Here is a 10,874-nt window from a genome sequence, read left to right as displayed (position 1 = left end):
AAAAAATTTGGGAGGGCCAGTCCACCCTCCACTTTAGCCTTGCAAAGGTGAGCTTTACTAATTCTGTGCGTTTTATAGTCCCACAAAAATGGAACAATTATAGAATCGAGTTTCTTAAAAAATTTCTTAGGTAAAAAGATGGGGATATTTTGAAACAGATAAAGTATCTGAGGGAGAAAAAACATTTTTATTGCATTGATTCTTCCCATCAGGGAAATAGGAAGAGATTTCCAAAATTGAATGTTATTTTGTAGCTTCACCACAAGGGGGGGGAAATTAGCTTCATAGAGTAAATTAAAGTCCCTAGTAATCTCTATTCCAAGATAAGTGAACTTATCCTTAGCAATTTTAAATGGCATACTTTCCAAGATCGAAGAGTCTTTGAGCTTAACTGGCAACAGTTCACTCTTAGACCAGTTGATCCTATAACCCGAAAATCTGCCAAACTGAGAAATCATGTCTAGGAGCGTTGGTATAGTACACTGAAGATTGGTTATGAACAGTAGGATATCATCTGCATATAGGGAAATTTTATTTATAGTCCCTTTAGTAACGTATCCCTGTATAAGGGGATTGGCACGAATCGATTGTGCAAGGGGTTCTAGGGCTAAGGCAAAAAGTAAGGGTGAGAGCGAGCAGCCCTGTCTGGTGCCCCTATGTAATTGAAATGCTGAAGCTAGTGTCTTATTAGTGACAATTCTAGCACAGGGTTTATGGTAAAGGATTTTTAACCATTTTTCAAAATGTTCCCCAAGATCATATCTTCTCAGGGTTGCAAAAAGGTAGGGCCATTCTATTTGGTCAAAGGCCTTTTCCGCGTCAAGGGAGAGAACTGCTAAATCAGAAGCTTCCTCCTTCTGAGAGTAGATCACATTATAAAGACGTCGCAAATTAGAAAAAGAGTGTCTGTTTGGTATAAAACCCGTTTGATCAGGGTGAATTAATTTATCCATTAATGGAGTTAACCTGTTAGCTAGTATTTTGGCCAGTATCTTTTGATCATAGGTTAATAGGGAAATCGGCCTGTAATTACCTACTTCCTCAGGATCCTTATCCTTTTTTGGTATTAGTATTATAGTGGCTTCTCTCATGGTCGGTGGTAGGATATTATCTGAGTTTGCTTGGGTGTACATTTTTAGCAAATAAGGTGATAAAAGGTCACTAAATTCTTTATAAAATTCCCCAGGATATCCATCAGGACCAGCCGTTTTCCCACTTTTCAGTGATTTGATAGCAACCTGAATATCTATGCATGAGAGATTTGCGTTAAGAGAGCTCTTGTCTCCTTCTGTTAAAGTTTGGAGATTGCAACTATCTAAAAACTCCTGTATAATTAAATCATCTTTCACAGCGTTGGAGGAATACAATGACTCATAGAACTGCTTAAATCTATGATTAATGTCTTTGTGTGAGATTAAAATTTCCCCATTTTCTGATTTAATTTTGTTAATTGTACGGTCACTTTCCATTTTCCTTAATTGTCTAGCCAATAATTTATTAGGTTTCTCCCCAAATTCGAAATATTTCTGTTGAGTAAAAATGAAGGCTCTAGTAATGTGGTCTGACAATAATTGGTTATATTTGTACCTCAGTGAAAGAATTTTTTTATGGGTTTCTGTGGAAGGGTGTGTAGCATTATCCTTGTCCAGACGCTTAATTTGTTGCTCTAAATCCACTAACTCTGCACGATTCCTTTTCCTCTTTGCTGCTCGAAAAGATATAATACCTCCCCTTAAATAGGCTTTCATAGTTTCCCACAATATTGAAGGGGATGTTCCCGGAAGGTCATTCATTTCAAAGAAAAATATAATCTGCTCTTTGACAAACTTACAGAAATCTGGTTCTTTCAATAATTGTGGGTCTAATTTCCATATTCTTTCGGTTTGGTTCAAATGATCTAAATGTAAATCTAGCGAAAGGGGGGCGTGATCTGAAATTGATATATTGTGATATTTTACTTCGCTAGTATAGGGCAGTAACTTTGCATCCATCAATAAATAATCAATTCGTGTGTACACATTATGAACATTTGAGTGGAATGAATAGGCTCTCTCTTGTGGGTTGAAAATCCTCCAGCTATCAAACAAATTAGAGTTATTTAAGTATTCCTTAAGGAAAGTACTAGCGTTAGAGGCCGGAGCTCTACGTGTTGACGAGCGGTCTAGGTATGGATCTAAAACAAGGTTTAGGTCCCCTCCGATAATCAGATTAGTCTGCGAGATGTTAGGTATTTGGGCTAAAACGTGTTTGTAAAAAAGTGGAGAGTCTCTGTTGGGGCCATAGATATTAACCAGAGTTATAGGAGCAGAGTACAGTTTCCCAACTAATATTAAATATCTGCCCTCCCTGTCAGATATGGTTGACTCAAGGGTGAAAGGTGTACCTTTTTTGAATAATATTGCCACACCTCTAGCCCTCACTGCACAAGTAGAGTGATAAGCCTGCCCTGTCCATCTACATCTCAGTTTTATGTGCTCATTTTTATTAAGGTGGGTTTCCTGAAGGAAAATTACATCACTGGACAATGTCTTTAGGTGTGCTAATACCTTACCCCTCTTAACAGGATTATTCAACCCTTTAACATTCCATGTGACCAAGGTAACTTGTCCGCCCTTCTTTGTCTGTGTTGTATTAACCTGCATAACTCAGATTAGAATGAAAAGGAATATAGAGGTCCTCATAAGTGTGAGAGAAATGATTATATATCATAAACAAGTCCCAGCCCATCCCTAACAAAACACTTACTGTCTTGCCTATACTAAGAAGAACCTGCGAAGTAAGGCGCGACCCCTCTGAGGAAGTTAAAAAGAAAAAAATAAACAAAAAACATAACTTAAGAGTAACACTCACACAAAGAAGACACATCTACTCTACTAACAACTTCCCTTTTTACTAACTCCTAACTAGAAGTAAAAAAGAGGCTCTGCAGTAATATAAAATTTAAGCATCAAACTAACATCTGAACGGTTGAAAAGAAATGGTATGAAAAATAAGCTGCCTATTTATAAATATCAGCCCATTTCAATTATCAACAAAACTTAAGACAGGTAATCATGTTACCAAGATGAAGATTCTAAACATTATTTAAACTTTATATAAAATTAGCTGGATAAACATCCCAGGACAGTCCAACACTGAATACTACCAGAATCCAGCCACTCCGCGTCTGCATCAGTTGTCCGCCGCGGGGACGCCCGCACCGCCCCCACCGGCACCAAAGTGGAGTTCCGCGAACTTCTGGGCTTCCTTCGCGTCTGTGAACATTGTTTCTGTTCCTCTGTAAGTCACTTTCAGTTTTGCAGGATATAAAAGACCATACCGAACTCCCGACTTGTCCCGAAGAAGTGCTCTGGCACCGTTAAATGCAGCTCTGCGTTGCGCAATCTCGGGTGTGAAGTCGGGGAAGATGCGGATCTTCTGCCCGCGGTAGGTGAGGTCCCTCAGAGTCGCGGCCTTCCGGAGGATCATTGTAACGTCGCGGTAGTAATGGAGTCTCACCACCAACGTCCGAGGAGGTCCCGTGTCGTCTGGACGCCTTCTTAGAGCTCTATGAGCGCGATCCACCAGTGGTAAGTCATCCAGAGTCAGTACATCCTTTAGGAGCTGCGAAGCGAATCAGTTCAGTTCTGCGCCTTTCTCTGCTCCTTCTCTTAACATTGCAATCCGTATATTTTGTCGTCTGGTCCTTCCTTCAAGATCCATGTATTTCTCTGTTAGCTGGTTCGTTTCTGCACGTAGACGTTTTATCTCCGACTCTAGCGTGGTTATGGCGTCTGCTGACTGTGTGGCCGCTCGTTCTAGATCAGCAATGGATGTGCCATGTTGGTCGCTCGACGTTTTCAGGACGTGAATAGCATTTTGAGTCTCGGTCTTGAGGGCGAGGAGTTCTCCTCTGATAGTGGCGGACACCTCCTCGATGCGGGTGTCTATTGTTTGACAAATTTCAAACTTGGTGGTTTGTAGTTCTGTGCGGAGGGAGTTTATAGCATCCAGAATGGTAGCATTAGCCATCGGATAGCTAGCTTCAGGCGAGTCCGGGGTGGCTGAGCCCGGTTCTTTCGCTTTCTTGTCCTTGTTGGAGGTCTGCATCCTCAAACTTGCTTTCCTCATGTCCTGGTGCAGTTAAATGAAGTCTAGAGTTGTCTTACTCCTATAGTACTGTTGTCCAAATGTCAATTTAGTACTAAAAATATGTCTAATTTGCAGGAGCTCCAAGGAAACGCTGCCTACTCCTCCATTGCTCACTAGCGCCCGAAGATGCTATTTTATAAATTGTCCTGTATGTAGGCTTTGTGTTTTGTTGTGGTCTTAGTGAAGCAGCCTAGCCTTGGAGTTTGAGAGTGATTGTATATGTGCTGCATGCGTGTGTGTGTGAAAGAGAGAGAGAGACAGACAGAGAGACAGACAGAGAGAGAGACAGTCTTTGTGCGTGAATGTGTTGTCATTGACTGAGTGTCTGTTCAGGCTCTTGCCCGCCCCACCAGATTCACAAAAAGCTTCATTCTCCAGGCTGTCAGGAAGGTGACCCCCCTGCCTAAAAAAAAAAAAAAAAAAAAACGCACACTGCTTCAAAGGTATGCTGCTTTGAAATCTATAGATTTTGACATGCTGCTATATCTGTGTAAACTGTCCTTTGGTGTTTGGTGTATCCATAACATGAACTTCAAGGTTGAATTGTGGAGAATCTAAGCTTTCCAACGATGTCTAACATGTCTATATTGGTAAAAATTTTACCAGTTTAATTTTCATGCATTCTGAGTTATTAGTTGTAAATGCTATAAAATGGTTGCCGGCAATCAGGTGGGTTTTGAGTATCTTCCTTTTTTTTTTTTTTGGCCCATTCTCTATAAACCTGAGTCTCCACTGTTCATGTAAATCTTAGCAGGTCAATGGTTTATGAAATGCTCTGAAATAAACTCCTACACCACATCCAAAGTGTCTTTGCTCTCCTTTTTCAGACATGCAGTGTATGCAGATGGTTAATCTAAAAATGTATTGCATAGAAAAAACAGTTTTGTTCCTTTCTTTGAATAATTTTTAATGAATTAATAATGTCTTAACTTCATGATCATGTGATGAAGACAACGTGAAATTATTTTATTTTCATCTTACAAATCAAATTAATTCTCAATACAAGAAAGTCAGTCATAGCATTAGGGGGTTTGCAGCTAAACCACTGTGCAGGATTACCAATCTGATTTTAGGAATAATTTGTGAGATACAGCAACATTTAACAAACAATAGGCACATGGTTATGCATGATTTGATACAGCTTTTGATTAGTTAATATCTGCATTAGGTAATGAAATGAGACCTAAAGAAAATATGTATGGGGTTAATGGAGATAATGCAAGGAGCTAAAAGTGGTGGAATACAGTATCAATCATACCTTGAAAAGGTTAGTTAAACAATACAGTGTACACCGATCTCAGATAATCTAGTCCCAGGATCTGTTTATTGTTTATTGAGCGGATCCCAGTAGAGCGCTCTGCACCCAGGCACCTGAGCTTGACTGGGCACGGAGCTTTGAGTCTCACTTGGCAGTGGGATCCTGTCCAAGGAGAAGAAGAAGGGATGAAAAGAGAAAAAAAAAAGTAGAGCACTTGAACAAATAAATGATTTTTACATTTAAGCCATATGAAGTATTGTCTGCATTTTTTGATGCCATTATATAGACCATACTTGTGGTGTTATACTAGTGTTTCTTTTGCCTTTTTCAACCATTTTTTAACCTTTTTCAAAAGAGTTACTTACCGATGTGAGCCAAGCTTGTGGTTCTGACTTTTCTGGAAGAGACTGTGGTGATTGGGTTGTGCTGCTCTTAACAAGCCTGGCAGAAAAAATGTGAACCAACTTTTTAAATCTGTCAACATTTATTAAGTGAACCCCAATTTAAAATAAAACCATAAACTTAAAGCAACACTGTGTAACTTTTAGCAACTAGACTTCCAGGTTTGATGAGTAGCTTTTAGTCAAACGTAAATGAAGACTTGTTGTGCAAACATTCAGTGCATTATAACGGAGTTGATATTTAGTTCCTAAATTGTTTAAATTTCCTCTTTAACAGTTTACCACATCTTGGAACCTACAGTAAATGTGTGAGTGAATTTGTCTGTGATGGTCTCACAGAAACAGTTGAAAAGTGTAAAGTAGAGGGAAACTGGTATTTGCTATTAAGACACTGAAAACCATGAGAACGACTTAACACCCCCCCCCCACACACACACACACACACACGCACACACACACAACCTTCAATTTTTTTAAGAACTCTAATAGACTACTGCTCCTACTGATAGTAGAAAAACAATAAAAACTTTATCACTTTAGATGTGATAATATGATCCCTGCTGGCTGTTCAATGCATGGCAGCTACTGCAGCTGCACATGATTGCATGTTTAATCCTTTATGTGAAACTTAATTGACAAGTATTCTTAGAAAAGGACTTCTTGCCTTACCCTTTTTTTGCTTGCAGGAGAGCTTTGGTAAACTTTGAGTTTGGATCAAGACAAAGCTTATCTCCATCTTTCAGGATGACTCTGTAATTAAAGAATGATAATTAAATCCTTAGTGTTTATTCTGATCCTATTGGATATTTCTTTTTGCAGGTACTTACATCACTTCATGGTTGCTGCAGTATTCATGAGGTTTATAATCTATGACATCCATGATGAGAGAGGGCCTTATGCGTTGGAGTCTATTTAAACACATGCAGCGATTGGGGATGACTGTAAATGAAGAAGGCAATTTAAACCCAACCAATATAGTTTTCATAAATTTAAGTAATGAGTAGAGAGCATCTTTGCACAGAATACAGTTTATTCCCAATAAAGCAAACATTTTCTGCATTATATATACATATTTTTAATTACAGGGTTTAACAGAAAAAACATCTTTGCACAGCATACTTACATGCTGAGTTGCAGATGGTGATGCAGGTCAGAAGAACGATGCATTGGATTGTAGGATTCATGTTTGCCTCTAATTGTAAAAACTAGACAAATTGACTTTTTTGCAGGGATTCTCTCCACCTCAGTGTGAATCTGTGAGTGTTCCTGTTTGTCTTGAACACCACCCCCTTTACGTCTTATACACTCAGTCATCACAGATGCCTCAAGAACTGATATAAGAAAAATCCTGTTCTTGCACTTTCACTACCGCTATTCTCTGAAATAGGGAATTACTCCATCACAGTGAAGCTCAAACAGATCTTACTACCGCTGCTGTTTGTGTAAACCTAAGTTGTACTCTTTATACATGCTGGAACAAAAACACTGGCCTCCGTAGAGCTAGACCTAATTTTTATATGATTCAGAGAAATCAGTAATTTGTCTCTGTGACGGACTGCTTTGAAGCATGTTACATACAAGGGAGATTAATGATGTGGACTGCCTTTATGGTCTTTTTTATTTTAATTTTTTTAATCTGATGTACAGGATAACTTTAGCAAAGAAAATCCCTTTATTATCCCAAAATGTGGGAAATTGTGGTGTTAAAGTGTCTAAAGATAACAGAATAAGTGACAGTGTGAAGAGAACAAGGTATTGTACTGTGCAGTGTTTTTTACAATACAAATGCTCTGTATCTGGAGAATAAATAATCAGTTAAAAGCTGTGGACATTTTTACAGTAATGGATATGTGAAAAATAGCAGCAATGCCAGATATGTGCAAAAAAATGACAGCAGCATGTTACTTATAGGTATAGATACGATCTTCTATTTCCAGGTGGATCACATAAATAAGTGGTTCTCCTAACGGTCCTACATGCTTGTCCCAGTTAGCTATCTTTTTCTGTGCATGCACACTTTCAGACGTATATGTGTGGTGAGCTACAGTTTCAGACATTCATTGAAGCTCTTCTTTTTCATCACCGTTCTTTGAAAATGGACAAAGGTCATACATGTAAGAGAAAAAGTGTCTACGAAGTGTATGAGAAGAAAAGAAAGGCCTCAAAAGAGGCAGATATATCCCAAAGCAAAGCATTTTGGGATTTGCTGTCACAGCGGCCCGCTGACACCAATGACTTTCGCTACCCGACAGCGGTGACTGATAACAAAGATGGCGCAGGCACGACGCTGTGGAGGAGGAGTGACGTGACCAACGGGCTGTCCAAACGGTCAGTTATCTGAGTTCTCTATAAAGTCAACTTCATAGTCCAACTTTATTAGGGTGGACGTTCGGATACACTAAGTATGAGCTATTAGAACAGAAGCTTTTAAACAAAGCGTGCACAAGGAGAAATAGGCTTGTGCATATGTCTTTTAAAAAATGTACAAAAATCCTCCACAATACTTTTAATTGGCTAAGAAAGAAACTGCAAAAATCAGCCTGATTGTTACAACGTATTGAGGTTGTTGGGAACAGTGATGGTTATAAAATCTTACAGCTGGTGGGAGGAAGAATTTGTGATAACATTTCCTGGTGGATTTAGGTTAACAAAAAAAAAAAAGGTGATAGTATTTCCATAACCAAAAAAGGGATGCTAGATTATCTTAAAGATTAGCTCACACCACCCCATGCAATAAGCTGTTGCTGAGCTGGAAAACTCCTTCAGTGTCAGAAAACCAAAGTTTTCTTTTGAGGTGCTGTGAGTGATCCCATCTGCGAGCAGGAGTTTGAATCAGATGAGAGGGAAGAAACACTGGGAGCCGAGATCCTTGGAGGCTCTGATGTCGTGACCTCATCTAGCAGCAGCACCCACTGGAGACTAGATTCGGGGAAGACATCAGGCAAAGCCAACAGGGTACAACATTCTGTGCTATTAGATCAGGATGTCACACATGCAACCATTTCCACACAACTTTTCACCCCAAATACAATGATTGGTTAATTTCCTTAGCAGTGATTTTGTAACATATATTAGGTTTCAAAATATCCCTCCAATAAAAAAAATAAATAAAAAAAAGTAGGGAAAGAAAGAAGAGCTTGAGTCTGAGGTCAACAAAATGGTTCCTTACAAAGATATGTTTAAATTGAAACAAAGAAAAAAAAGAAAAGATTGCCTCTGTTTGATTCACTGCACATGTTTTTGCTCCTTTGTTATATATCTGAATTGACCTTTTTAAACTTTCAGGACAAAATATGACTAACTGTTATAATTGTCTTAGAAAAATACCGATACTACTGATGGTCCCATTCTAATACCACTGGGTTTAACAGGTGTAAAGGAGAATCTGTTGCCACAGCAGGATCGAACCAGGTAATGATACAGGTTCAAAGAAACACCACTGTGGCAGCTGAAATCGACCGGTATGATTGGATTCCCTGTAAGGTACAGTGTATGATAAGCTATACAGAAATTATGATTTGTTAATCTGTAAACATTCACACATGTTAAGCTTATAACTGATCAAGGTTCCCTAATTGGTCGGCTGCTGAGCACAAACACTTCAATGTTTTTACTTATTCTAGGTGCTAATGTTCTTGCTGGGGACGAGAAGCGAGTTTTTAAAGTTCAATTTGTAAACAAACTCAAACCTGAGAAGCTAAACTCCTTTTTTTCAAGGTCATATCACCAACTGTTCTGTGTGTGGTAATAGGTCTACTTTGTATGTGAAACTCATCCCTGTTCAAATCTTTGTCTGATCAAAACATTGGCAGAGACTCTACTGTATCTGTTCTCTCTGGCAAGGATCAATAAATGCCGTTTACATGAAAAACACCAAATTCTTTTCTTCTGATATAAGACCTAGACTTTTTCCAATAACACATGCAACTGAAAAATAATATTAAATGAGTCTACTTGATAGCAATCACGGATATTTATCCTTCAGTATCGCTATAATATTATAATGTCAGTGTTTGAATGTAGTTTAATGAACCACATGAAGAGACCAAACAGCCTGCCACTTCTCTCTCTCTTGAAACCGAGGAGCAATAATTAAAATACTGTAATAGTGGATTTGCAGTTGTTATCTGAGATTATATTGTTCCCAGCAAAAAAACAGCACATTTGTTTGAGAACATTTTTATTTATTTCATGTAAATAAATCTTTATATTAAGATAGAGGTGAAACTAAGTTTATTTATCATGATTTTCTTAAGAGATCTGACCCACGTGCAGTAAACCACTCAGAGAACCAGGGTAAAAGTTTAAACAGGTTTATTGATAAGGACAGCAGGGGTAGGATTCAGGAAACTCAGTGTGCTGGTGAACCGGAACTGGAAGAGGGAAGGGAAGTATCAGTGGTTAGTTCAAGATTCATGGGAACTTTAAGCGATGAGTGGAAAGACAGAGAAAACAGGACTCAAGTTGGTTGAGAAGACCCCTTCTCCCAGAATCCAGTTAGTGTGGGTTTATCCAGAGGTAGAGACTCGTTGGAGGGTGGACAGGTTTAGACTTGGTTGGATCCTGAGGAGCTATTGAGCGGACTGTCACTTGGGAATCCAGGAGGACTCAGTGCTCAGTGTGAGGCTCAAACAATCCTTCCAGGGGAAGAAGGACAAACATCCAGCTTGCAGGAAGGCTTCCTTCCGAAAAGGCAAAGACAAAAAAAAACAAGGTTAGGCTCGGCGAAAAACAAAGACTCAGTTAGACTCAGCAAAACACAGCTTGGCTAGAGTACCCAAAACTGGCAAACACTCTGGCATCGAGGTAGTGACAGTCCACCGCTCAAATAATCCTCAGTAATGAGCCAAACAGCTGCAGGTATGTGGGAGGACCAACGAGAACAGGGCGCAACCTGGTGGTGGAGGGGGAGAACAACACAAAGACACAACCCACACAAACTGGATTCCTAACATTATTATTCTTATCTCTTAACCTTCTAATTTCTTTAATCCCCCAAAATTTATATTTTTTAGTTGTCCCAACTTTTTTTAACTCAATCAATTTGAGGAAACTGTTAAACCCTTCAAGTTACCAGAACACAA

At 39.0% G+C, this 10,874-nt stretch overlaps 1 protein-coding gene across 2 annotated transcripts; it reads right to left on the bottom strand.

Annotated features, from left to right (window-relative positions):
* Positions 1 to 5,068: 5,068 nt before the first annotated feature.
* Positions 5,069 to 7,086, bottom strand: LOC119773427 (platelet basic protein-like). Of its 2 annotated transcripts, none has more exons than XM_038270434.1 (4): positions 6,914 to 7,086; positions 6,618 to 6,698; positions 6,460 to 6,540; positions 5,069 to 5,551 (listed from the first exon to the last, which is right to left on the bottom strand). In XM_038270434.1, exons 1-4 carry the CDS (start codon positions 6,955 to 6,957, stop codon positions 5,455 to 5,457), a joined length of 303 nt encoding a protein of 100 aa, XP_038126362.1. In that variant the 5' UTR covers positions 6,958 to 7,086; the 3' UTR covers positions 5,069 to 5,454. The 2 variants fall into 2 exon arrangements, with proteins under 2 accessions (XP_038126362.1, XP_038126361.1); XM_038270433.1 differs by lacking the exon at positions 6,914 to 7,086 and adding an exon at positions 5,755 to 5,830 and having other exon boundaries at positions 6,618 to 6,750.
* Between the last annotated feature and the right edge of the window lie 3,788 nt (positions 7,087 to 10,874).

The sequence above is a fragment of the Cyprinodon tularosa genome, unplaced genomic scaffold (assembly GCF_016077235.1).
Source record: "Cyprinodon tularosa strain WSP-4 unplaced genomic scaffold, ASM1607723v1 ctg76, whole genome shotgun sequence".
NCBI classification, from domain to species: Eukaryota; Metazoa; Chordata; class Actinopteri; order Cyprinodontiformes; family Cyprinodontidae; genus Cyprinodon; species Cyprinodon tularosa.
Note: the sequence above shows the minus strand (reverse complement) of the source record. Positions and strands in the feature narration are given on the sequence as shown.